Below are 26,492 nucleotides of genomic sequence, written 5' to 3' on the forward strand. Positions count from 1 at the left end.
TGTGAGGACAGCACAGCTTGCGAGGACAGCACAGCTTGTGAGGACAGCACAGCTTGCGAGGACAGCACAGTTAGCGAGGACAGCACAGCTTGCGAGGACAGCACAGCTTGCGAGGACAGCACAGCTTGCGGAGACAGCACAGCTTGAGAGGACAGCACAGCTTGCGAGGTCAGCACACCTTGCGAGGGCAGCACACCTTGCGAGGACAGCATAGCTTGCGAGGACAGCACAGCTTGCGAGGAGAGCACAGCTTGTGAGAACAGCTCAGCTTGCGAGGTCAGCACAGCTTGCGAGGACAGCACAGCTTGTGAGGACAGCACAGCTTGCGAGGGCGGCACAGCTTGCGAGGACGGCACAGCTTACAAAGACGGCACAGCTTGCGAGGACAGCACAGCTTGCGAGGACAGCACAGCTTGCGAGGACAACACAGGTTGTGGGGACAGCACAGCTTGCGTGGACAGCACAGGTTGCGAGGACAGCACGGCTTGCAAGGACAGCACGGCTTGCGAGGACAGCACAGCTTGCGAGGACAGCACAGCTTGCGAGGACAGCACAGCTTGCGAGCTCAGCACAGCTTGCGAGGACAGCACAGCTTGCGAGGACAGCACAGCTTGCGAGGACAGCACAGCTTGCGAGGACAGCACAGCTTGCGAGGACAGGACAACTTGCGAGGACAGCACAGCTTGCGAGGACAGCACAGCTTGCGAGGACAGCACAGCTTGCGAGGTCAGCACACCTTGCGAGGGCAGCACACCTTGCCAGGACAGCACAGCTTGCGAGGACAGCACAGCTTGCGAGGAGAGCACAGCTTGCGAGGACAGCTCAGCTTGCGAGGTCAGCACAGCATGCGAGGACAGCACAGCTTGCGAGGACAGCACAGCTTGCGAGGACGGCACAGCTTGCGAGGACGGCACAGCTTACAAAGACGGCACAGCTTGCGAGGACAGCACAGCTTGCGAGGACAGCACAGCTTGCGAGGACAACACAGGTTGCGGGGACAGCACAGCTTGCGTGGACAGCACAGGTTGCGAGGACAGCATTACTTGAGAGGACAGCTCAACTTGAGAGGACAGCTCAACTTTGGAGGACAGCTCAACATAAGAGGGCAGCTCAACTTGAGAGGGCAGCTCAACTTGAGAGGGCAGCTCAACTTGAGAGGGCAGCTCAACTTGTGAGGACAGCTGAACTTGAGAGGGCAGCACAACTTGCGAGGACTGCACAACTTGCAAGAACAGCAAAGGTCGCGAGGACAGCAAAGCTTGCGAGGACAGCAAAGCTTGCGAGGACAGCAAAAGTCGCAAGGACAGCACGGCTCGCGAGGACAGCACAGCTTGCGAGGAGAGCACAGCTTGCGAGGACAGCACAAATTGGGAGGACAGCACAGCTTTCGAGGACAGCACAGCTTGCGATGACAGCACAACTTGCGAGGACAGCACGGCTTGCGAGGACAGCTCAACTTGAGAGGACAGCTCAACTTGAGAGGACAGCTCAGCTTTGGAGGACAGCTCAACATAAGAGGGCAGCTCAACTTGAGAGGACAGCTCAACTTGAGAGGACAGCTCAACTTGAGAGGACAGCTCAACTTGAGAGGACAGCACTACTTGAGAGGAAAGCACAACATGCGAAGACAGCAAAGCTTGCGAAGACAGCACGGCCGGCGAGGACAGCACGGCTTGCGAGGACAGCAAGGCTTGCGATGACAGCACAGCTTGCGAGGACAGTACAGCTTGCGAGGACAGCGCAGCTTGCGAGGACAGCACAGCTTGCGAGGACAGCACAGCTAACGCGGACAGCACAGCTTGCGAGGACAGCACAGCTTGCGAGGACAGCACAGCTTGCGAGGACAGCACAGCTTGCGAGGACGGCACAGCTTGCGAGGACGGCACAGCTTACAAAGACGGCACAGCTTGCGAGCACAGCACAGCTTGCGAGGACAGCACAGCTTGCGAGGACAACACAGGTTGCGGGGACAGCACAGCTTGCGTGGACAGCACAGGTTGCGAGGACAGCACGGCTTGCGAGGACAGCACAGCTTGCGAGGACAGCACAGCTTGCGAGGACAGCATAGCTTGCGAGGACAGGACAGCTTGCGAGGACAGCACAGCTTGCGAGGATGGCACAGCTTGCGAGGATGGCACAGCTTGCAAGGACATCACAGCTTGCGAGGACAGCTCAACTTGAGAGGACAGCTGAAATTAAGAGGACAGCTCAACTTGAGAGGACAGCTCAACTTCAGAGGACAGCAAAACTTGAGAGGACTGCTCAACTTGAGAGGGCTGCTCAGCTTCAGAGGGCAGCTCAACTAGAGAGGGCAGCTCAACTTGAGAGGGCAGCTCAACTTGAGAGGGCAGCTCAACTTGAGAGGGCAGCTCAACTTCAGTGTACAGCTCAACTTGAGAGGAAATCTCAACCTGAGAGGACACCTCAACCTGAGAGGACAGCTCAACTTGAGAGGACAGCACAACTTACAAGGACAGGAAAGCTTGCGAGGACAGCAAAGCTTGTGAGGACAGCAAAGCTTGTGAGGACAGCACGGCTTGCGAGGACAGCAAGGCTTGCGTGGACAGCACGGCTTCCGAGGACAGCACGGCTTGCAAGGACAGCACGGCTTGTGAGGACAGCACACCTGGCGAGGACAGCACGGCTTGCAAGGACAGCACGGCTTGCGAGGACAGCACAGCTTGCGAGGAGAGCACAGCTTGCGAGGACAGCACAGCTTGGGAGGACAGCACAGCTTTCGAGGACAGCACAGCTTGCGATGACAGCACAACTTGCGAGGACAGCACGGCCTTCGAGGACAGCTCAACTTGAGAGGACAGCTCAACTTGAGAGGACAGCTCAACTTGAGAGGACAGCTCAACTTGAGAGGACAGCTCAACTTGACAGGACAGCTTAAATTGAGAGGACAGCTCAACTTGAAAGGGCAGCTCAACTTGAGAGGACAGCTCATCTAGCGAGGACAGCTCATCTGAAGAGGACAGCTCAACATCAGAGGACAGCTAAACTTGAAGGAGAGGTCAACTTGAGAGGACATCTCAACTTGAGAGGACAGTTCAACTTGAGAGGACAGCTTAACTTGAGGGGACAGCTCAACTTGAGAGGACAGCTCAACTAGAGAAGGCAGCTCATCTTAAGAGGACAGCTCAACTTGAGGGGACAGCTCAACTTGGGAGGGCAGCTCAACTTGAGAGGGCAGCTCAACTTGAGAGGGCAGCTCAACTTGAGATGGCAGCTCAACTTGAGAGGGCAGCTCAACTTGAGAGGGCAGCTCAACTTCAGTGTACAGCCCAACTTGAGAGGAAATCTCAACCTGAGAGGACACCTCAACCTGAGAGGACAGCTCAACTTGAGAGGACAGTCCATCTGTTTAGGACAGCTCAACTGTAGAGGACAGCTCAACTTGAGAGGACAGCTCAACTTGAGAGGACAGCACAACTTGCGAAGGCAGCACAACTTGCGAGAACAGCAAAGCTTGTGAGGACAGCAAAGCTTGTGAGGACAGCAAAGCTTGTGAGGACAGCACAGCTTGCGAGGACAGCACAGCTTGCGAGGACAGCACAGCTTGCGAGGACAGCACAGCTTGCGAGGACAGCACAGCTTGCGAGGACAGCACAGCTTGCGAGCTCAGCACAGCTTGCGAGGACAGCACAGCTTGCGAGGACAGCACAGCTTGCGAGGACAGCTTAGCTTGCGAGGACAGCACAGCTTGCGAGGACAGCACAGCTAGCGAGGACAGCACAGCTTGCGAGGACAGCACAGCTTGCGAGGACAGCACAGCTTGCGAGGACAGCACAGCTTGCGAGGACAGCACAGCTTGCGAGGTCAGCACACCTTGCGAGGGCAGCACACCTTGCGAGGGCAGCACAGCTTGCGAGGACAGCACAGCTTGCGAGGAGAGCACAGCTTGCGAGAACAGCTCAGCTTGCGAGGTCAGCACAGCTTGCGAGGACAGCACAGCTTGTGAGGACAGCACAGCTTGCGAGGACGGCACAGCTTGCGAGGACGGCACAGCTTACAAAGACGGCACAGCTTGCGAGGACAGCACAGCTTGCGAGGACAGCACAGCTTGCGAGGACAACACAGGTTGCGGGGACAGCACAGCTTGCGTTGACAGCACAGGTTGCGAGGACAGCACGGCTTGCGAGGACAGCACGGCTTGCGAGGACAGCACAGCTTGCGAGGACAGCACAGCTTGCGAGGACAGCATAGCTTGCGGGGACAGCACAGCTTGCGAGCTCAGCACAGCTTGCGAGGACAGCACAGCTTGCGAGGACAGCACAGCTTGCGAGGACAGCACAGCTTGCGAGGACAGCATAGCTTGCGAGGACAGCACAACTTGCGAGGACAGCACAGCTTGCGAGGACAGCACAGGTTGCGAGGACAGCACAGCTTGCTAGGTCAGCACACCTTGCGAGGGCAGCACACCTTGCGAGGACAGCACAGCTTGCGAGGACAGCACAGCTTGCGAGGAGAGCACAGCTTGCGAGGATAGCTCAGCTTGCGAGGTCAGCACAGCTTGCGAGGACAGCACAGCTTGCGAGGACAGCACAGCTTGCGAGGACGGCACAGCTTGCGAGGACGGCACAGCTTACAAAGACGGCACAGCTTGCGAGGACACACAGCTTGCGAGGACAGCACAGCTTGCGAGGACAACACAGGTTGCGGGGACAGCACAGCTTGCGTGGACAGCACAGGTTGTGAGGACAGCACGGCTTGCGAGAACAGCACGGCTTGCGAGGACAGCACAGCTTGCGAGGACAGCACAGCTTGCGAGGACAGCATAGCTTGCGAGGACAGCACGGCTTGCGAGGACAGCACAGCTTGCGAGGAGGGCTCAGCTTGCGAGGACGGCACAGCTTGCGAGGACAGGAAAGCTTGCGAGGACAGCAAAGCTTGTGAGGACTGCAAAGCTTGTGAGGACAGCACGGCTTGCGAGGACAGCAAGGCTTGCGTGGACAGCACACCTTGCGAAGGCTGCACTCCTTGCAAAGGCTGGACTCCTTGCAAAGGCTGCACACCTTGCGAAGGCTGCACTCCTTGCGAAGGCTGCACTCCTTGCGAAGGCTGCACTCCTTGCAAAGGCTGCACTCCTTGTGAAGGCTGCACGCCTTGCGAAGGCAGCACTCCGAGAAAAGGGTGCACTCCAAGCGAAGGCTGCACTCCGAGCGAAGGTTGCACTCCGAGCAAAGGTTGCACTCCGAGCAAAGGTTGCACTCTGAGCAAGGATTGTACTCCGTGCGAAGGTTGCACTCCGAGCAACGGTTGCACTCCATCCAAAGGCTGCACTCCATGCGAAAACTGCATTTCATTCGAAGGCTGCACCCCGTGCATACGCTGCATCCTGTGCAAAGAATGCACTCTGTGCAAAGGCTGTGCTCCTTACGTTGGCTGCACTTCTTGCGAACGCTGCACTCCGTTCGAAGGCTGCACACAGTGCGATGGTTGCACTTCATGGGAAGGCTGCACTCCATGCGAATGCTGCACTCCATGCGAAGGCTGCACTCCATGCTAAGGCTGCACTCCATGCGAAGGCTGCACTCCATGCGAAGGCTGCACTCCATGCAAAGGCTGCACTCCATGCGCAGGCTACACTCCATGCGAAGGCTACACTCCATGCGAAGGCTACACTCCATGCGAAGGCTACACACCATGCGAAGGCTACACTCCATGCGAAGGCTACACTCCATGCGAAGGCTACACTCCATGCAAAGGCTACACTCCATGCGAAGGCTACACTCCATGCGAAGGCTACACTCCATGCAAAGGCTACACTCCATGCAAAGGCTACACTCCATGCAAAGGCTACACTCCATGCAATGGCTACACTCCATGCAAAGGCTACACTCCATGCAATGGCTACACTCCATGCAAAGGCTACACTCCATGCGAAGGCTACACTCCATGCGAAGGCTGCACTCTGTTCGAGGGCTGCACTCTGTTCGAGGGCTGCACTCTGTGTGAAACCTGCTGCACTGCATGCAAAGACTGAACTCTGTGCGAAGGGTGTACTCCGTGTGGAGGCTACATTTTCTGCGAAATGTGTACTCCTAGTGACGGCTGCACTCCATGCAGAGACTACACTCCATGTGGAGGCTGCACTCCCTGCGGAGGCTGCACTCAATGTGAACGTTGCAGTCATTGAGAAGGCTACAGTCATTGAAAGTCTCACTCTTTGCAAGGGCTGCACTCCTTAAAAATTCTGCACACCTTGCAAAGTCTTTACACACTGTTATTACTGCATAGTCTGATTTCATCACTCCTATTAAGTGAGAAGATCTTTGTGGACGTCATGCAGTGTAAGGACTGCAAACCATGTCCAAGCATCATGACGTGTAGGCAGTACACCTTGTGCGATAACTCTCTTAATGAAATAATCCCAGATTGTGAGGAAGTTAATTTAAGAAAGAGACATGTTGCTACAGGTAGAGGAGCATACATTCTGATATCAGTCGCACTTGTCAGCGCACCTCACAGCTCACCATGAAAGGGAAGCACAGCTACCAGGGGCAACACACATTCGAAAGACAGTACAGATTGTGAGAGACTACACTGATGGGAGATGGCACATACTATTAGGAAGTGACTCTATTGAAGGACAGAACGTGAAGCGTGGACACCACTCCTTTTGAGGGCAGCATCCCTACTGAGGACAGCGCATTATGTGAGGACAGAACATCTTGGGATGGTAGAACCACACAATGTGAGCTCAGCTTGCTCTGCAAGGTGGGCTTGTCATGCATTGTATGTGAGTACAGCACAGCTTGCAAGGATGGCACACCTCGCGAAGACGGCACACCAAGCGAGGACGGCACACCAAGCGAGGACGGCACACGAAGGGAGGACGGCACACCAAGCGAGGACGGCACACCAAGCGAGGACGGCACACCAAGCGAGGACGGCACACCAAGCGAGGACGGCACACCAAGCGAGGACGGCACACCAAGCGAGGACGGCACACCTTGCGAGGACGGCACACCTTGCGAGGACGGCACACCAAGCGAGGACGGCACACCAAGCGAGGACGGCACACCAAGCGAGGACGGCACACCAAGCGAGGACGGCACACCAAGCGAGGACGGCACACCTTGCGCGGACGGCACACCTTGCGCGGACGGCACACCTTGCGCGGACGGCACACCTTGCGCGGACGGCACACCTTGCGCGGACGGCACACCTTGCGCGGACGGCACACCTTGCGCGGACGGCACAGCTTGCGAGGACGGCACACCTTGCGAGGACGGCACACCTTGCGAGGACGGCACACCTTGCGAGGACGGCACACCTTGCGAGGACGGCACACCTTGCGAGGACGGCACACCTTGCGAGGACGGCACACCAAGCGAGGACGGCACACCAAGCGAGGACGGCACACCATTCGAGGACGGCACTCCATTCGAGGACGGCACACCATTCGAGGACGACACACCATTCGAGGACGGCACACCATTCGAGGACGGCACACCATTCGAGGACGGCACACCATTCGAGGATGGCACATCATTCGAAGATGGCACACCATGTGAGGATGGCACACCATGCAGGGACAGCACACCTCACAAGCACTGCACACTTAGTGAAGACTGCACACCTGTGAAGTTAGGATGCCTTGTGAAGACAGCTCGCCCTGCAAAGACACCTTCAGAACACAAGACACCAATAAAATTGCACACCTACTGAGTACATCAAGTGTTAAGAAGATGGCAGATATGCAGGGGACAGCTCACTTTAGGCAGTCCGCACACCTTAAAGGGAGAGCACATGTTGGAATGAGAGGACATTTTATAAGGGAGGCTTACCCCATGAGGAGAGAATGCCTTGTAATGTTAGTACACTGTGTGGGGATAGGACAATATATGAAGATGGCATATTTTGTGAAAAATTATGTGTTCCAATGACTGCATGCCTTCTGATTGCTGCACTCATTATGAGGTTAGCACATGTTGGCAGTACAGCTCACCATGTGGGGGGCAGAATAATTTTCATGGACAGCACAACCAGTGAGGACAGCTCACCTTGCACAGAATGCACACCCCTTGCAAGGACAAAACAGCCCGCAAGGAAAGGACATCTTTCGAGGACAACACACCTTGTGCAGCAGCATACTTTTTGAGGACGGCGTATCTTATGAGAACAGCAAATATTTTCAGGACCGTTAAAGAAGCGAGGACAGAACACCATATTAAGGTACAACATGTTGGGAGGAAAAACACATTTTCTGATAAGTGCATATTGTGCCATGCCATTCCTGCTCACCTTATGATGAGTGCAAAATCTGTGAGGACAGTACAGCTTACATTGACGGCACAGATATTGACACCGGCAATCCTCACAATGACAGAACATGTAGTTAGTGTATCTGACCTTGTGAACACAGCATACTTTTTGATGACAGCACAGCACACATTGCAAGGACAGCACACCTTGTGTGGGAAGCACACCTTGCGGGGACAGCACAATTTGTGGGGACAGCGCAATTTGCGAGGACAGCACAACTTGTGAGGACAGCACAAGTTGACAGTGCTGCACAAGTTGCGAGTACAGCACAACTTGTGAGGACAGCACAAGTTGACAGTACTGCACAAGTTGCGAGTACAGCACAACTTGCGAGGACAGCACAGCTTGAAAGGACAGCACAGCTTGAGAGGACAGCACAGCTTGCGAGGACAGCACAGGTTGCAAGGACAGCACAGCTTGCGAGGACAACAAACTTTTTGATTAACCTAGTGGATGCCATTACTCTAGTACGTTCAGTAACTGTTTCATTTGCAGCAACCTTAATGTATATAGTAACACTTGCATGTACAGATACACTAAAATGAATAGGAAGAACTTCACATTCAGCGGTTTTACCTGATAGAACATGAATAGTGTGTGCTGCAACTCTTGCATGCACAGTATCTCTAATGTACAGAGTAAGTGTTGGGTAAGCAGTCACTTCTCCATGCAAGGTAACTCTTGCAAGTTGAGTAACAGATGCTTTTGCAATCCTCACAATGACAGAACACGTAGTTAGTGTATGTGACCTTGTGAACACAGCATACTTTGAGGACAGCACAGCACACATTGCAAGGACAGCACACCTTGCGAGGGAAGCACACCTTGTGGGGACAGTAAAAGTTGCGAGAACAACACAGCTTGCGAGGACAGCACAGCTTGCGAGGACAGCACAGCTTGCGAGGACAGCACAGCTTGCGAGGACAGCTCAACTTGAGAGGACAGCACAACTTGAGAGGACAGCACAGCTTGCGAGGACAGCACAGCTTGCGAGGACAGCTCAACTTGAGAGGATAGCTCAACTTGAGTGGATAGCTTAACTTGAGAGGATAGCTCAACTTGAGAGGATAGCTCAACTTGAGAGGATAGCTCAACTTGAGAGGATAGCTCAACTTGAGAGGATAGCTCAACTTGAGAGGATAGCTCAACTTGAGAGGACAGCACAACTTGAGAGGACAGCTCAACTTGAGAGGGCAGCTCAACTTGAGATGGCAGCTCAACTTGAGAGGGCAGCTCAACTTGAGAGGGCAGCTCAACTTCAGTGTACAGCCCAACTTGAGAGGAAATCTCAACCTGAGAGGACACCTCAACCTGAGAGGACAGCTCAACTTGAGAGGACAGTCCATCTGTATAGGACAGCTCAACTGTAGAGGACAGCTCAACTTGAGAGGACAGCTCAACTTGAGAGGACAGCACAACTTGCGAAGGCAGCACAACTTGCGAGGACAGCAAAGCTTGCGAGGACAGCAAAGCTTGTGAGGACAGCAAAGCTTGTGAGGACAGCAAAGCTTGTGAGGACAGCACAGCTTGCGAGGACAGCACAGCTTGTGAGGACAGCACAGCTTGCGAGGACAGCACAGTTAGCGAGGACAGCACAGCTTGCGAGGACAGCACAGCTTGCGAGGACAGCACAGCTTGCGGAGACAGCACAGCTTGAGAGGACAGCACAGCTTGCGAGGTCAGCACACCTTGCGAGGGCAGCACACCTTGCGAGGACAGCATAGCTTGCGAGGACAGCACAGCTTGCGAGGAGAGCACAGCTTGTGAGAACAGCTCAGCTTGCGAGGTCAGCACAGCTTGCGAGGACAGCACAGCTTGTGAGGACAGCACAGCTTGCGAGGGCGGCACAGCTTGCGAGGACGGCACAGCTTACAAAGACGGCACAGCTTGCGAGGACAGCACAGCTTGCGAGGACAGCACAGCTTGCGAGGACAACACAGGTTGTGGGGACAGCACAGCTTGCGTGGACAGCACAGGTTGCGAGGACAGCACGGCTTGCGAGGACAGCACGGCTTGCGAGGACAGCACAGCTTGCGAGGACAGCACAGCTTGCGAGGACAGCACAGCTTGCGAGCTCAGCACAGCTTGCGAGGACAGCACAGCTTGCGAGGACAGCACAGCTTGCGAGGACAGCACAGCTTGCGAGGACAGCACAGCTTGCGAGGACAGGACAACTTGCGAGGACAGCACAGCTTGCGAGGACAGCACAGCTTGCGAGGACAGCACAGCTTGCGAGGTCAGCACACCTTGCGAGGGCAGCACACCTTGCCAGGACAGCACAGCTTGCGAGGACAGCACAGCTTGCGAGGAGAGCACAGCTTGCGAGGACAGCTCAGCTTGCGAGGTCAGCACAGCATGCGAGGACAGCACAGCTTGCGAGGACAGCACAGCTTGCGAGGACGGCACAGCTTGCGAGGACGGCACAGCTTACAAAGACGGCACAGCTTGCGAGGACAGCACAGCTTGCGAGGACAGCACAGCTTGCGAGGACAACACAGGTTGCGGGGACAGCACAGCTTGCGTGGACAGCACAGGTTGCGAGGACAGCATTACTTGAGAGGACAGCTCAACTTGAGAGGACAGCTCAACTTTGGAGGACAGCTCAACATAAGAGGGCAGCTCAACTTGAGAGGGCAGCTCAACTTGAGAGGGCAGCTCAACTTGAGAGGGCAGCTCAACTTGTGAGGACAGCTGAACTTGAGAGGGCAGCACAACTTGCGAGGACTGCACAACTTGCAAGAACAGCAAAGGTCGCGAGGACAGCAAAGCTTGCGAGGACAGCAAAGCTTGCGAGGACAGCAAAAGTCGCAAGGACAGCACGGCTCGCGAGGACAGCACAGCTTGCGAGGAGAGCACAGCTTGCGAGGACAGCACAAATTGGGAGGACAGCACAGCTTTCGAGGACAGCACAGCTTGCGATGACAGCACAACTTGCGAGGACAGCACGGCTTGCGAGGACAGCTCAACTTGAGAGGACAGCTCAACTTGAGAGGACAGCTCAGCTTTGGAGGACAGCTCAACATAAGAGGGCAGCTCAACTTGAGAGGACAGCTCAACTTGAGAGGACAGCTCAACTTGAGAGGACAGCTCAACTTGAGAGGACAGCACTACTTGAGAGGAAAGCACAACATGCGAAGACAGCAAAGCTTGCGAAGACAGCACGGCCGGCGAGGACAGCACGGCTTGCGAGGACAGCAAGGCTTGCGATGACAGCACAGCTTGCGAGGACAGTACAGCTTGCGAGGACAGCGCAGCTTGCGAGGACAGCACAGCTTGCGAGGACAGCACAGCTAACGCGGACAGCACAGCTTGCGAGGACAGCACAGCTTGCGAGGACAGCACAGCTTGCGAGGACAGCACAGCTTGCGAGGACGGCACAGCTTGCGAGGACGGCACAGCTTACAAAGACGGCACAGCTTGAGAGCACAGCACAGCTTGCGAGGACAGCACAGCTTGCGAGGACAACACAGGTTGCGGGGACAGCACAGCTTGCGTGGACAGCACAGGTTGCGAGGACAGCACGGCTTGCGAGGACAGCACAGCTTGCGAGGACAGCACAGCTTGCGAGGACAGCATAGCTTGCGAGGACAGGACAGCTTGCGAGGACAGCACAGCTTGTGAGGATGGCACAGCTTGCGAGGATGGCACAGCTTGCAAGGACATCACAGCTTGCGAGGACAGCTCAACTTGAGAGGACAGCTGAAATTGAGAGGACAGCTCAACTTGAGAGGACAGCTCAACTTCAGAGGACAGCAAAACTTGAGAGGACTGCTCAACTTGAGAGGGCTGCTCAGCTTCAGAGGGCAGCTCAACTAGAGAGGGCAGCTCAACTTGAGAGGGCAGCTCAACTTGAGAGGGCAGCTCAACTTGAGAGGGCAGCTCAACTTCAGTGTACAGCTCAACTTGAGAGGAAATCTCAACCTGAGAGGACACCTCAACCTGAGAGGACAGCTCAACTTGAGAGGACAGCACAACTTACAAGGACAGGAAAGCTTGCGAGGACAGCAAAGCTTGTGAGGACAGCAAAGCTTGTGAGGACAGCACGGCTTGCGAGGACAGCAAGGCTTGCGTGGACAGCACGGCTTCCGAGGACAGCACGGCTTGCAAGGACAGCACGGCTTGTGAGGACAGCACACCTGGCGAGGACAGCACGGCTTGCAAGGACAGCACGGCTTGCGAGGACAGCACAGCTTGCGAGGAGAGCACAGCTTGCGAGGACAGCACAGCTTGGGAGGACAGCACAGCTTTCGAGGACAGCACAGCTTGCGATGACAGCACAACTTGCGAGGACAGCACGGCCTTCGAGGACAGCTCAACTTGAGAGGACAGCTCAACTTGAGAGGACAGCTCAACTTGAGAGGACAGCTCAACTTGAGAGGACAGCTCAACTTGACAGGACAGCTTAAATTGAGAGGACAGCTCAACTTGAAAGGGCAGCTCAACTTGAGAGGACAGCTCATCTAGCGAGGACAGCTCATCTGAAGAGGACAGCTCAACATCAGAGGACAGCTAAACTTGAAGGAGAGGTCAACTTGAGAGGACATCTCAACTTGAGAGGACAGTTCAACTTGAGAGGACAGCTTAACTTGAGGGGACAGCTCAACTTGAGAGGACAGCTCAACTAGAGAAGGCAGCTCATCTTAAGAGGACAGCTCAACTTGAGGGGACAGCTCAACTTGGGAGGGCAGCTCAACTTGAGAGGGCAGCTCAACTTGAGAGGGCAGCTCAACTTGAGATGGCAGCTCAACTTGAGAGGGCAGCTCAACTTGAGAGGGCAGCTCAACTTCAGTGTACAGCCCAACTTGAGAGGAAATCTCAACCTGAGAGGACACCTCAACCTGAGAGGACAGCTCAACTTGAGAGGACAGTCCATCTGTTTAGGACAGCTCAACTGTAGAGGACAGCTCAACTTGAGAGGACAGCTCAACTTGAGAGGACAGCACAACTTGCGAAGGCAGCACAACTTGCGAGAACAGCAAAGCTTGTGAGGACAGCAAAGCTTGTGAGGACAGCAAAGCTTGTGAGGACAGCACAGCTTGCGAGGACAGCACAGCTTGCGAGGACAGCACAGCTTGCGAGGACAGCACAGCTTGCGAGGACAGCACAGCTTGCGAGGACAGCACAGCTTGCGAGCTCAGCACAGCTTGCGAGGACAGCACAGCTTGCGAGGACAGCACAGCTTGCGAGGACAGCTTAGCTTGCGAGGACAGCACAGCTTGCGAGGACAGCACAGCTAGCGAGGACAGCACAGCTTGCGAGGACAGCACAGCTTGCGAGGACAGCACAGCTTGCGAGGACAGCACAGCTTGCGAGGACAGCACAGCTTGCGAGGTCAGCACACCTTGCGAGGGCAGCACACCTTGCGAGGGCAGCACAGCTTGCGAGGACAGCACAGCTTGCGAGGAGAGCACAGCTTGCGAGAACAGCTCAGCTTGCGAGGTCAGCACAGCTTGCGAGGACAGCACAGCTTGTGAGGACAGCACAGCTTGCGAGGACGGCACAGCTTGCGAGGACGGCACAGCTTACAAAGACGGCACAGCTTGCGAGGACAGCACAGCTTGCGAGGACAGCACAGCTTGCGAGGACAACACAGGTTGCGGGGACAGCACAGCTTGCGTTGACAGCACAGGTTGCGAGGACAGCACGGCTTGCGAGGACAGCACGGCTTGCGAGGACAGCACAGCTTGCGAGGACAGCACAGCTTGCGAGGACAGCATAGCTTGCGGGGACAGCACAGCTTGCGAGCTCAGCACAGCTTGCGAGGACAGCACAGCTTGCGAGGACAGCACAGCTTGCGAGGACAGCACAGCTTGCGAGGACAGCATAGCTTGCGAGGACAGCACAACTTGCGAGGACAGCACAGCTTGCGAGGACAGCACAGGTTGCGAGGACAGCACAGCTTGCTAGGTCAGCACACCTTGCGAGGGCAGCACACCTTGCGAGGACAGCACAGCTTGCGAGGACAGCACAGCTTGCGAGGAGAGCACAGCTTGCGAGGATAGCTCAGCTTGCGAGGTCAGCACAGCTTGCGAGGACAGCACAGCTTGCGAGGACAGCACAGCTTGCGAGGACGGCACAGCTTGCGAGGACGGCACAGCTTACAAAGACGGCACAGCTTGCGAGGACACACAGCTTGCGAGGACAGCACAGCTTGCGAGGACAACACAGGTTGCGGGGACAGCACAGCTTGCGTGGACAGCACAGGTTGTGAGGACAGCACGGCTTGCGAGAACAGCACGGCTTGCGAGGACAGCACAGCTTGCGAGGACAGCACAGCTTGCGAGGACAGCATAGCTTGCGAGGACAGCACGGCCTTCGAGGACAGCTCAACTTGAGAGGACAGCTCAACTTGAGAGGACAGCTCAACTTGAGAGGACAGCTCAACTTGAGAGGACAGCTCAACTTGACAGGACAGCTTAAATTGAGAGGACAGCTCAACTTGAAAGGGCAGCTCAACTTGAGAGGACAGCTCATCTAGCGAGGACAGCTCATCTGAAGAGGACAGCTCAACATCAGAGGACAGCTAAACTTGAAGGAGAGGTCAACTTGAGAGGACATCTCAACTTGAGAGGACAGTTCAACTTGAGAGGACAGCTTAACTTGAGGGGACAGCTCAACTTGAGAGGACAGCTCAACTAGAGAAGGCAGCTCATCTTAAGAGGACAGCTCAACTTGAGGGGACAGCTCAACTTGGGAGGGCAGCTCAACTTGAGAGGGCAGCTCAACTTGAGAGGGCAGCTCAACTTGAGATGGCAGCTCAACTTGAGAGGGCAGCTCAACTTGAGAGCTCAGCTCAACTTCAGTGTACAGCCCAACTTGAGAGGAAATCTCAACCTGAGAGGACACCTCAACCTGAGAGGACAGCTCAACTTGAGAGGACAGTCCATCTGTTTAGGACAGCTCAACTGTAGAGGACAGCTCAACTTGAGAGGACAGCTCAACTTGAGAGGACAGCACAACTTGCGAAGGCAGCACAACTTGCGAGAACAGCAAAGCTTGTGAGGACAGCAAAGCTTGTGAGGACAGCAAAGCTTGTGAGGACAGCACAGCTTGCGAGGACAGCACAGCTTGCGAGGACAGCACAGCTTGCGAGGACAGCACAGCTTGCGAGGACAGCACAGCTTGCGAGGACAGCACAGCTTGCGAGCTCAGCACAGCTTGCGAGGACAGCACAGCTTGCGAGGACAGCACAGCTTGCGAGGACAGCTTAGCTTGCGAGGACAGCACAGCTTGCGAGGACAGCACAGCTAGCGAGGACAGCACAGCTTGCGAGGACAGCACAGCTTGCGAGGACAGCACAGCTTGCGAGGACAGCACAGCTTGCGAGGACAGCACAGCTTGCGAGGTCAGCACACCTTGCGAGGGCAGCACACCTTGCGAGGGCAGCACAGCTTGCGAGGACAGCACAGCTTGCGAGGAGAGCACAGCTTGCGAGAACAGCTCAGCTTGCGAGGTCAGCACAGCTTGCGAGGACAGCACAGCTTGTGAGGACAGCACAGCTTGCGAGGACGGCACAGCTTGCGAGGACGGCACAGCTTACAAAGACGGCACAGCTTGCGAGGACAGCACAGCTTGCGAGGACAGCACAGCTTGCGAGGACAACACAGGTTGCGGGGACAGCACAGCTTGCGTTGACAGCACAGGTTGCGAGGACAGCACGGCTTGCGAGGACAGCACGGCTTGCGAGGACAGCACAGCTTGCGAGGACAGCACAGCTTGCGAGGACAGCATAGCTTGCGGGGACAGCACAGCTTGCGAGCTCAGCACAGCTTGCGAGGACAGCACAGCTTGCGAGGACAGCACAGCTTGCGAGGACAGCACAGCTTGCGAGGACAGCATAGCTTGCGAGGACAGCACAACTTGCGAGGACAGCACAGCTTGCGAGGACAGCACAGGTTGCGAGGACAGCACAGCTTGCTAGGTCAGCACACCTTGCGAGGGCAGCACACCTTGCGAGGACAGCACAGCTTGCGAGGACAGCACAGCTTGCGAGGAGAGCACAGCTTGCGAGGATAGCTCAGCTTGCGAGGTCAGCACAGCTTGCGAGGACAGCACAGCTTGCGAGGACAGCACAGCTTGCGAGGACGGCACAGCTTGCGAGGACGGCACAGCTTACAAAGACGGCACAGCTTGCGAGGACACACAGCTTGCGAGGACAGCACAGCTTGCGAGGACAACACAGGTTGCGGGGACAGCACAGCTTGCGTGGACAGCACAGGTTGTGAGGACAGCACGGCTTGCGAGAACAGCACGGCTTGCGAGGACAGCACAGCTTGCGAGGACAGCACAGCTTGCGAGGACAGCATAGCTTGCGAGGACAGCACGGCTTGCGAGGACAGCACAGCTTGCGAGGAGGGCTCAGCTTGCGAGGACGGCACAGCTTGCGAGGACAGGAAAGCTTGCGAGGACAGCAAAGCTTGTGAGGACTGCAAAGCTTGTGAGGACAGCACGGCTTGCGAGGACAGCAAGGCTTGCGTGGACAGCACACCTTGCGAAGGCTGCACTCCTTGCAAAGGCTGGACTCCTTGCAAAGGCTGCACACCTTGCGAAGGCTGCACTCCTTGCGAAGGCTGCACTCCTTGCGAAGGCTGCACTCCTTGCAAAGGCTGCACTCCTTGTGAAGGCTGCACGCCTTGCGAAGGCAGCACTCCGAGAAAAGGGTGCACTCCAAGCGAAGGCTGCACTCCGAGCGAAGGTTGCACTCCGAGCAAAGGTTGCACTCCGAGCAAAGGTTGCACTCTGAGCAAGGATTGTACTCCGTGCGAAGGTTGCACTCCGAGCAACGGTTGCACTCCATCCAAAGGCTGCACTCCATGCGAAAACTGCATTTCATTCGAAGGCTGCACCCCGTGCATACGCTGCATCCTGTGCAAAGAATGCACTCTGTGCAAAGGCTGTGCTCCTTACGTTGGCTGCACTTCTTGCGAACGCTGCACTCCGTTCGAAGGCTGCACACAGTGCGATGGTTGCACTTCATGGGAAGGCTGCACTCCATGCGAATGCTGCACTCCATGCGAAGGCTGCACTCCATGCTAAGGCTGCACTCCATGCGAAGGCTGCACTCCATGCGAAGGCTGCACTCCATGCAAAGGCTGCACTCCATGCGCAGGCTACACTCCATGCGAAGGCTACACTCCATGCGAAGGCTACACTCCATGCGAAGGCTACACACCATGCGAAGGCTACACTCCATGCGAAGGCTACACTCCATGCGAAGGCTACACTCCATGCAAAGGCTACACTCCATGCGAAGGCTACACTCCATGCGAAGGCTACACTCCATGCAAAGGCTACACTCCATGCAAAGGCTACACTCCATGCAAAGGCTACACTCCATGCAATGGCTACACTCCATGCAAAGGCTACACTCCATGCAATGGCTACACTCCATGCAAAGGCTACACTCCATGCGAAGGCTACACTCCATGCGAAGGCTGCACTCTGTTCGAGGGCTGCACTCTGTTCGAGGGCTGCACTCTGTGTGAAACCTGCTGCACTGCATGCAAAGACTGAACTCTGTGCGAAGGGTGTACTCCGTGTGGAGGCTACATTTTCTGCGAAATGTGTACTCCTAGTGACGGCTGCACTCCATGCAGAGACTACACTCCATGTGGAGGCTGCACTCCCTGCGGAGGCTGCACTCAATGTGAACGTTGCAGTCATTGAGAAGGCTACAGTCATTGAAAGTCTCACTCTTTGCAAGGGCTGCACTCCTTAAAAATTCTGCACACCTTGCAAAGTCTTTACACACTGTTATTACTGCATAGTCTGATTTCATCACTCCTATTAAGTGAGAAGATCTTTGTGGACGTCATGCAGTGTAAGGACTGCAAACCATGTCCAAGCATCATGACGTGTAGGCAGTACACCTTGTGCGATAACTCTCTTAATGAAATAATCCCAGATTGTGAGGAAGTTAATTTAAGAAAGAGACATGTTGCTACAGGTAGAGGAGCATACATTCTGATATCAGTCGCACTTGTCAGCGCACCTCACAGCTCACCATGAAAGGGAAGCACAGCTACCAGGGGCAACACACATTCGAAAGACAGTACAGATTGTGAGAGACTACACTGATGGGAGATGGCACATACTATTAGGAAGTGACTCTATTGAAGGACAGAACGTGAAGCGTGGACACCACTCCTTTTGAGGGCAGCATCCCTACTGAGGACAGCGCATTATGTGAGGACAGAACATCTTGGGATGGTAGAACCACACAATGTGAGCTCAGCTTGCTCTGCAAGGTGGGCTTGTCATGCATTGTATGTGAGTACAGCACAGCTTGCAAGGATGGCACACCTCGCGAAGACGGCACACCAAGCGAGGACGGCACACCAAGCGAGGACGGCACACGAAGGGAGGACGGCACACCAAGCGAGGACGGCACACCAAGCGAGGACGGCACACCAAGCGAGGACGGCACACCAAGCGAGGACGGCACACCAAGCGAGGACGGCACACCAAGCGAGGACGGCACACCTTGCGAGGACGGCACACCTTGCGAGGACGGCACACCAAGCGAGGACGGCACACCAAGCGAGGACGGCACACCAAGCGAGGACGGCACACCAAGCGAGGACGGCACACCAAGCGAGGACGGCACACCTTGCGCGGACGGCACACCTTGCGCGGACGGCACACCTTGCGCGGACGGCACACCTTGCGCGGACGGCACACCTTGCGCGGACGGCACACCTTGCGCGGACGGCACACCTTGCGCGGACGGCACAGCTTGCGAGGACGGCACACCTTGCGAGGACGGCACACCTTGCGAGGACGGCACACCTTGCGAGGACGGCACACCTTGCGAGGACGGCACACCTTGCGAGGACGGCACACCTTGCGAGGACGGCACACCAAGCGAGGACGGCACACCAAGCGAGGACGGCACACCATTCGAGGACGGCACTCCATTCGAGGACGGCACACCATTCGAGGACGACACACCATTCGAGGACGGCACACCATTCGAGGACGGCACACCATTCGAGGACGGCACACCATTCGAGGATGGCACATCATTCGAAGATGGCACACCATGTGAGGATGGCACACCATGCAGGGACAGCACACCTCACAAGCACTGCACACTTAGTGAAGACTGCACACCTGTGAAGTTAGGATGCCTTGTGAAGACAGCTCGCCCTGCAAAGACACCTTCAGAACACAAGACACCAATAAAATTGCACACCTACTGAGTACATCAAGTGTTAAGAAGATGGCAGATATGCAGGGGACAGCTCACTTTAGGCAGTCCGCACACCTTAAAGGGAGAGCACATGTTGGAATGAGAGGACATTTTATAAGGGAGGCTTACCCCATGAGGAGAGAATGCCTTGTAATGTTAGTACACTGTGTGGGGATAGGACAATATATGAAGATGGCATATTTTGTGAAAAATTATGTGTTCCAATGACTGCATGCCTTCTGATTGCTGCACTCATTATGAGGTTAGCACATGTTGGCAGTACAGCTCACCATGTGGGGGGCAGAATAATTTTCATGGACAGCACAACCAGTGAGGACAGCTCACCTTGCACAGAATGCACACCCCTTGCAAGGACAAAACAGCCCGCAAGGAAAGGACATCTTTCGAGGACAACACACCTTGTGCAGCAGCATACTTTTTGAGGACGGCGTATCTTATGAGAACAGCAAATATTTTCAGGACCGTTAAAGAAGCGAGGACAGAACACCATATTAAGGTACAACATGTTGGGAGGAAAAACACATTTTCTGATAAGTGCATATTGTGCCATGCCATTCCTGCTCACCTTATGATGAGTGCAAAATCTGTGAGGACAGTACAGCTTACATTGACGGCACAGATATTGACACCGGCAATCCTCACAATGACAGAACATGTAGTTAGTGTATCTGACCTTGTGAACACAGCATACTTTTTGATGACAGCACAGCACACATTGCAAGGACAGCACACCTTGTGTGGGAAGCACACCTTGCGGGGACAGCACAATTTGTGGGGACAGCGCAATTTGCGAGGACAGCACAACTTGTGAGGACAGCACAAGTTGACAGTGCTGCACAAGTTGCGAGTACAGCACAACTTGTGAGGACAGCACAAGTTGACAGTACTGCACAAGTTGCGAGTACAGCACAACTTGCGAGGACAGCACAGCTTGAAAGGACAGCACAGCTTGAGAGGACAGCACAGCTTGCGAGGACAGCACAGGTTGCAAGGACAGCACAGCTTGCGAGGACAACAAACTTTTTGATTAACCTAGTGGATGCCATTACTCTAGTACGTTCAGTAACTGTTTCATTTGCAGCAACCTTAATGTATATAGTAACACTTGCATGTACAGATACACTAAAATGAATAGGAAGAACTTCACATTCAGCGGTTTTACCTGATAGAACATGAATAGTGTGTGCTGCAACTCTTGCATGCACAGTATCTCTAATGTACAGAGTAAGTGTTGGGTAAGCAGTCACTTCTCCATGCAAGGTAACTCTTGCAAGTTGAGTAACAGATGCTTTTGCAATCCTCACAATGACAGAACACGTAGTTAGTGTATGTGACCTTGTGAACACAGCATACTTTGAGGACAGCACAGCACACATTGCAAGGACAGCACACCTTGCGAGGGAAGCACACCTTGTGGGGACAGTAAAAGTTGCGAGAACAACACAGCTTGCGAGGACAGCACAGCTTGCGAGGACAGCACAGCTTGCGAGGACAGCACAGCTTGCGAGGACAGCTCAACTTGAGAGGACAGCACAACTTGAGAGGACAGCACAGCTTGCGAGGACAGCACAGCTTGCGAGGACAGCTCAACTTGAGAGGATAGCTCAACTTGAGTGGATAGCTTAACTTGAGAGGATAGCTCAACTTGAGAGGATAGCTCAACTTGAGAGGATAGCTCAACTTGAGAGGATAGCTCAACTTGAGAGGATAGCTCAACTTGAGAGGATAGCTCAACTTGAGAGGACAGCACAACTTGAGAGGACAGCTCAACTTGAGAGGGCAGCTCAACTTGAGATGGCAGCTCAACTTGAGAGGGCAGCTCAACTTGAGAGGGCAGCTCAACTTCAGTGTACAGCCCAACTTGAGAGGAAATCTCAACCTGAGAGGACACCTCAACCTGAGAGGACAGCTCAACTTGAGAGGACAGTCCATCTGTATAGGACAGCTCAACTGTAGAGGACAGCTCAACTTGAGAGGACAGCTCAACTTGAGAGGACAGCACAACTTGCGAAGGCAGCACAACTTGCGAGGACAGCAAAGCTTGCGAGGACAGCAAAGCTTGTGAGGACAGCAAAGCTTGTGAGGACAGCAAAGCTTGTGAGGACAGCACAGCTTGCGAGGACAGCACAGCTTGTGAGGACAGCACAGCTTGCGAGGACAGCACAGTTAGCGAGGACAGCACAGCTTGCGAGGACAGCACAGCTTGCGAGGACAGCACAGCTTGCGGAGACAGCACAGCTTGAGAGGACAGCACAGCTTGCGAGGTCAGCACACCTTGCGAGGGCAGCACACCTTGCGAGGACAGCATAGCTTGCGAGGACAGCACAGCTTGCGAGGAGAGCACAGCTTGTGAGAACAGCTCAGCTTGCGAGGTCAGCACAGCTTGCGAGGACAGCACAGCTTGTGAGGACAGCACAGCTTGCGAGGGCGGCACAGCTTGCGAGGACGGCACAGCTTACAAAGACGGCACAGCTTGCGAGGACAGCACAGCTTGCGAGGACAGCACAGCTTGCGAGGACAACACAGGTTGTGGGGACAGCACAGCTTGCGTGGACAGCACAGGTTGCGAGGACAGCACGGCTTGCGAGGACAGCACGGCTTGCGAGGACAGCACAGCTTGCGAGGACAGCACAGCTTGCGAGGACAGCACAGCTTGCGAGCTCAGCACAGCTTGCGAGGACAGCACAGCTTGCGAGGACAGCACAGCTTGCGAGGACAGCACAGCTTGCGAGGACAGCACAGCTTGCGAGGACAGGACAACTTGCGAGGACAGCACAGCTTGCGAGGACAGCACAGCTTGCGAGGACAGCACAGCTTGCGAGGTCAGCACACCTTGCGAGGGCAGCACACCTTGCCAGGACAGCACAGCTTGCGAGGACAGCACAGCTTGCGAGGAGAGCACAGCTTGCGAGGACAGCTCAGCTTGCGAGGTCAGCACAGCATGCGAGGACAGCACAGCTTGCGAGGACAGCACAGCTTGCGAGGACGGCACAGCTTGCGAGGACGGCACAGCTTACAAAGACGGCACAGCTTGCGAGGACAGCACAGCTTGCGAGGACAGCACAGCTTGCGAGGACAACACAGGTTGCGGGGACAGCACAGCTTGCGTGGACAGCACAGGTTGCGAGGACAGCATTACTTGAGAGGACAGCTCAACTTGAGAGGACAGCTCAACTTTGGAGGACAGCTCAACATAAGAGGGCAGCTCAACTTGAGAGGGCAGCTCAACTTGAGAGGGCAGCTCAACTTGAGAGGGCAGCTCAACTTGTGAGGACAGCTGAACTTGAGAGGGCAGCACAACTTGCGAGGACTGCACAACTTGCAAGAACAGCAAAGGTCGCGAGGACAGCAAAGCTTGCGAGGACAGCAAAGCTTGCGAGGACAGCAAAAGTCGCAAGGACAGCACGGCTCGCGAGGACAGCACAGCTTGCGAGGAGAGCACAGCTTGCGAGGACAGCACAAATTGGGAGGACAGCACAGCTTTCGAGGACAGCACAGCTTGCGATGACAGCACAACTTGCGAGGACAGCACGGCTTGCGAGGACAGCTCAACTTGAGAGGACAGCTCAACTTGAGAGGACAGCTCAGCTTTGGAGGACAGCTCAACATAAGAGGGCAGCTCAACTTGAGAGGACAGCTCAACTTGAGAGGACAGCTCAACTTGAGAGGACAGCTCAACTTGAGAGGACAGCACTACTTGAGAGGAAAGCACAACATGCGAAGACAGCAAAGCTTGCGAAGACAGCACGGCCGGCGAGGACAGCACGGCTTGCGAGGACAGCAAGGCTTGCGATGACAGCACAGCTTGCGAGGACAGTACAGCTTGCGAGGACAGCGCAGCTTGCGAGGACAGCACAGCTTGCGAGGACAGCACAGCTAACGCGGACAGCACAGCTTGCGAGGACAGCACAGCTTGCGAGGACAGCACAGCTTGCGAGGACAGCACAGCTTGCGAGGACGGCACAGCTTGCGAGGACGGCACAGCTTACAAAGACGGCACAGCTTGCGAGCACAGCACAGCTTGCGAGGACAGCACAGCTTGCGAGGACAACACAGGTTGCGGGGACAGCACAGCTTGCGTGGACAGCACAGGTTGCGAGGACAGCACGGCTTGCGAGGACAGCACAGCTTGCGAGGACAGCACAGCTTGCGAGGACAGCATAGCTTGCGAGGACAGGACAGCTTGCGAGGACAGCACAGCTTGTGAGGATGGCACAGCTTGCGAGGATGGCACAGCTTGCAAGGACATCACAGCTTGCGAGGACAGCTCAACTTGAGAGGACAGCTGAAATTGAGAGGACAGCTCAACTTGAGAGGACAGCTCAACTTCAGAGGACAGCAAAACTTGAGAGGACTGCTCAACTTGAGAGGGCTGCTCAGCTTCAGAGGGCAGCTCAACTAGAGAGGGCAGCTCAACTTGAGAGGGCAGCTCAACTTGAGAGGGCAGCTCAACTTGAGAGGGCAGCTCAACTTCAGTGTACAGCTCAACTTGAGAGGAAATCTCAACCTGAGAGGACACCTCAACCTGAGAGGACAGCTCAACTTGAGAGGACAGCACAACTTACAAGGACAGGAAAGCTTGCGAGGACAGCAAAGCTTGTGAGGACAGCAAAGCTTGTGAGGACAGCACGGCTTGCGAGGACAGCAAGGCTTGCGTGGACAGCACGGCTTCCGAGGACAGCACGGCTTGCAAGGACAGCACGGCTTGTGAGGACAGCACACCTGGCGAGGACAGCACGGCTTGCAAGGACAGCACGGCTTGCGAGGACAGCACAGCTTGCGAGGAGAGCACAGCTTGCGAGGACAGCACAGCTTGGGAGGACAGCACAGCTTTCGAGGACAGCACAGCTTGCGATGACAGCACAACTTGCGAGGACAGCACGGCCTTCGAGGACAGCTCAACTTGAGAGGACAGCTCAACTTGAGAGGACAGCTCAACTTGAGAGGACAGCTCAACTTGAGAGGACAGCTCAACTTGACAGGACAGCTTAAATTGAGAGGACAGCTCAACTTGAAAGGGCAGCTCAACTTGAGAGGACAGCTCATCTAGCGAGGACAGCTCATCTGAAGAGGACAGCTCAACATCAGAGGACAGCTAAACTTGAAGGAGAGGTCAACTTGAGAGGACATCTCAACTTGAGAGGACAGTTCAACTTGAGAGGACAGCTTAACTTGAGGGGACAGCTCAACTTGAGAGGACAGCTCAACTAGAGAAGGCAGCTCATCTTAAGAGGACAGCTCAACTTGAGGGGACAGCTCAACTTGGGAGGGCAGCTCAACTTGAGAGGGCAGCTCAACTTGAGAGGGCAGCTCAACTTGAGATGGCAGCTCAACTTGAGAGGGCAGCTCAACTTGAGAGGGCAGCTCAACTTCAGTGTACAGCCCAACTTGAGAGGAAATCTCAACCTGAGAGGACACCTCAACCTGAGAGGACAGCTCAACTTGAGAGGACAGTCCATCTGTTTAGGACAGCTCAACTGTAGAGGACAGCTCAACTTGAGAGGACAGCTCAACTTGAGAGGACAGCACAACTTGCGAAGGCAGCACAACTTGCGAGAACAGCAAAGCTTGTGAGGACAGCAAAGCTTGTGAGGACAGCAAAGCTTGTGAGGACAGCACAGCTTGCGAGGACAGCACAGCTTGCGAGGACAGCACAGCTTGCGAGGACAGCACAGCTTGCGAGGACAGCACAGCTTGCGAGGACAGCACAGCTTGCGAGCTCAGCACAGCTTGCGAGGACAGCACAGCTTGCGAGGACAGCACAGCTTGCGAGGACAGCTTAGCTTGCGAGGACAGCACAGCTTGCGAGGACAGCACAGCTAGCGAGGACAGCACAGCTTGCGAGGACAGCACAGCTTGCGAGGACAGCACAGCTTGCGAGGACAGCACAGCTTGCGAGGACAGCACAGCTTGCGAGGTCAGCACACCTTGCGAGGGCAGCACACCTTGCGAGGGCAGCACAGCTTGCGAGGACAGCACAGCTTGCGAGGAGAGCACAGCTTGCGAGAACAGCTCAGCTTGCGAGGTCAGCACAGCTTGCGAGGACAGCACAGCTTGTGAGGACAGCACAGCTTGCGAGGACGGCACAGCTTGCGAGGACGGCACAGCTTACAAAGACGGCACAGCTTGCGAGGACAGCACAGCTTGCGAGGACAGCACAGCTTGCGAGGACAACACAGGTTGCGGGGACAGCACAGCTTGCGTTGACAGCACAGGTTGCGAGGACAGCACGGCTTGCGAGGACAGCACGGCTTGCGAGGACAGCACAGCTTGCGAGGACAGCACAGCTTGCGAGGACAGCATAGCTTGCGGGGACAGCACAGCTTGCGAGCTCAGCACAGCTTGCGAGGACAGCACAGCTTGCGAGGACAGCACAGCTTGCGAGGACAGCACAGCTTGCGAGGACAGCATAGCTTGCGAGGACAGCACAACTTGCGAGGACAGCACAGCTTGCGAGGACAGCACAGGTTGCGAGGACAGCACAGCTTGCTAGGTCAGCACACCTTGCGAGGGCAGCACACCTTGCGAGGACAGCACAGCTTGCGAGGACAGCACAGCTTGCGAGGAGAGCACAGCTTGCGAGGATAGCTCAGCTTGCGAGGTCAGCACAGCTTGCGAGGACAGCACAGCTTGCGAGGACAGCACAGCTTGCGAGGACGGCACAGCTTGCGAGGACGGCACAGCTTACAAAGACGGCACAGCTTGCGAGGACACACAGCTTGCGAGGACAGCACAGCTTGCGAGGACAACACAGGTTGCGGGGACAGCACAGCTTGCGTGGACAGCACAGGTTGTGAGGACAGCACGGCTTGCGAGAACAGCACGGCTTGCGAGGACAGCACAGCTTGCGAGGACAGCACAGCTTGCGAGGACAGCATAGCTTGCGAGGACAGCACGGCTTGCGAGGACAGCACAGCTTGCGAGGAGGGCTCAGCTTGCGAGGACGGCACAGCTTGCGAGGACAGGAAAGCTTGCGAGGACAGCAAAGCTTGTGAGGACTGCAAAG

At 55.5% G+C, this 26,492-nt stretch overlaps 5 protein-coding genes across 5 annotated transcripts; all 5 read left to right on the forward strand.

The window, feature by feature from the left end:
• Positions 1 to 3,225: 3,225 nt before the first annotated feature.
• Positions 3,226 to 4,397, forward strand: LOC124563968 (prestalk protein-like). Its single transcript, XM_047130979.1, has 2 exons — positions 3,226 to 3,280; positions 3,445 to 4,397. Exons 1-2 carry the CDS (start codon positions 3,226 to 3,228, stop codon positions 4,395 to 4,397), a joined length of 1,008 nt encoding a protein of 335 aa, XP_046986935.1.
• A 1,928-nt stretch (positions 4,398 to 6,325) lies between these two features.
• Positions 6,326 to 10,831, forward strand: LOC124563969. Its single transcript, XM_047130980.1, has 5 exons — positions 6,326 to 6,422; positions 6,761 to 7,595; positions 8,393 to 8,741; positions 9,490 to 9,749; positions 9,976 to 10,831. The coding sequence occupies exons 1-5, from the start codon at positions 6,326 to 6,328 to the stop codon at positions 10,829 to 10,831; spliced, it is 2,397 nt and encodes a 798-aa protein (XP_046986936.1).
• A 2,178-nt stretch (positions 10,832 to 13,009) lies between these two features.
• On the forward strand, positions 13,010 to 16,195 carry LOC124563970 (prestalk protein-like). The gene is made up of 5 exons (XM_047130981.1): positions 13,010 to 13,064; positions 13,229 to 14,155; positions 14,246 to 14,478; positions 14,914 to 15,181; positions 15,243 to 16,195. The coding sequence occupies exons 1-5, from the start codon at positions 13,010 to 13,012 to the stop codon at positions 16,193 to 16,195; spliced, it is 2,436 nt and encodes an 811-aa protein (XP_046986937.1).
• Positions 16,196 to 18,123: 1,928 nt separating this feature from the next.
• On the forward strand, positions 18,124 to 22,629 carry LOC124563972. The gene is made up of 5 exons (XM_047130982.1): positions 18,124 to 18,220; positions 18,559 to 19,393; positions 20,191 to 20,539; positions 21,288 to 21,547; positions 21,774 to 22,629. Exons 1-5 carry the CDS (start codon positions 18,124 to 18,126, stop codon positions 22,627 to 22,629), a joined length of 2,397 nt encoding a protein of 798 aa, XP_046986938.1.
• A 2,178-nt stretch (positions 22,630 to 24,807) lies between these two features.
• LOC124563973 (prestalk protein-like) lies at positions 24,808 to 25,979 on the forward strand. The gene is made up of 2 exons (XM_047130983.1): positions 24,808 to 24,862; positions 25,027 to 25,979. The coding sequence occupies exons 1-2, from the start codon at positions 24,808 to 24,810 to the stop codon at positions 25,977 to 25,979; spliced, it is 1,008 nt and encodes a 335-aa protein (XP_046986939.1).
• The last annotated feature ends 513 nt before the right edge of the window (positions 25,980 to 26,492 follow it).

Source organism: Schistocerca americana, unplaced genomic scaffold (genome assembly GCF_021461395.2).
Source record: "Schistocerca americana isolate TAMUIC-IGC-003095 unplaced genomic scaffold, iqSchAmer2.1 HiC_scaffold_1259, whole genome shotgun sequence".
Lineage (NCBI taxonomy): Eukaryota > Metazoa > Arthropoda > Insecta > Orthoptera > Acrididae > Schistocerca > Schistocerca americana.

Excerpts from the sequence above, each read along its gene's own strand:
- LOC124563968 (XM_047130979.1), top strand. The coding sequence starts at position 3,226 with ATGGCAGCTCAACTTGAGAGGGCAGCTCAACTTGAGAGGGCAGCTCAA. Across the intron at positions 3,281-3,444 it reads GAGGGCAGCTCAACTTCAGT|GCAGCACAACTTGCGAGAAC; the intron begins GTACAGCCCAAC and ends CAACTTGCGAAG.
- LOC124563969 (XM_047130980.1), top strand. The coding sequence starts at position 6,326 with ATGACGTGTAGGCAGTACACCTTGTGCGATAACTCTCTTAATGAAATA. Across the intron at positions 6,423-6,760 it reads AAAGAGACATGTTGCTACAG|CTTGCAAGGATGGCACACCT; the intron begins GTAGAGGAGCAT and ends AGTACAGCACAG. Across the intron at positions 8,742-9,489 it reads TAGTGGATGCCATTACTCTA|CTCAACTTGAGAGGGCAGCT; the intron begins GTACGTTCAGTA and ends TTGAGATGGCAG.
- LOC124563970 (XM_047130981.1), top strand. The coding sequence starts at position 13,010 with ATGGCAGCTCAACTTGAGAGGGCAGCTCAACTTGAGAGGGCAGCTCAA. Across the intron at positions 14,479-14,913 it reads AGCTTGCGTGGACAGCACAG|AGAAGGCAGCTCATCTTAAG; the intron begins GTTGTGAGGACA and ends CAGCTCAACTAG. Across the intron at positions 15,182-15,242 it reads CTGTTTAGGACAGCTCAACT|GCAGCACAACTTGCGAGAAC; the intron begins GTAGAGGACAGC and ends CAACTTGCGAAG.
- LOC124563972 (XM_047130982.1), top strand. The coding sequence starts at position 18,124 with ATGACGTGTAGGCAGTACACCTTGTGCGATAACTCTCTTAATGAAATA. Across the intron at positions 18,221-18,558 it reads AAAGAGACATGTTGCTACAG|CTTGCAAGGATGGCACACCT; the intron begins GTAGAGGAGCAT and ends AGTACAGCACAG. Across the intron at positions 19,394-20,190 it reads GAAGACTGCACACCTGTGAA|CACAGCACACATTGCAAGGA; the intron begins GTTAGGATGCCT and ends TTTTGATGACAG.
- LOC124563973 (XM_047130983.1), top strand. The coding sequence starts at position 24,808 with ATGGCAGCTCAACTTGAGAGGGCAGCTCAACTTGAGAGGGCAGCTCAA. Across the intron at positions 24,863-25,026 it reads GAGGGCAGCTCAACTTCAGT|GCAGCACAACTTGCGAGAAC; the intron begins GTACAGCCCAAC and ends CAACTTGCGAAG.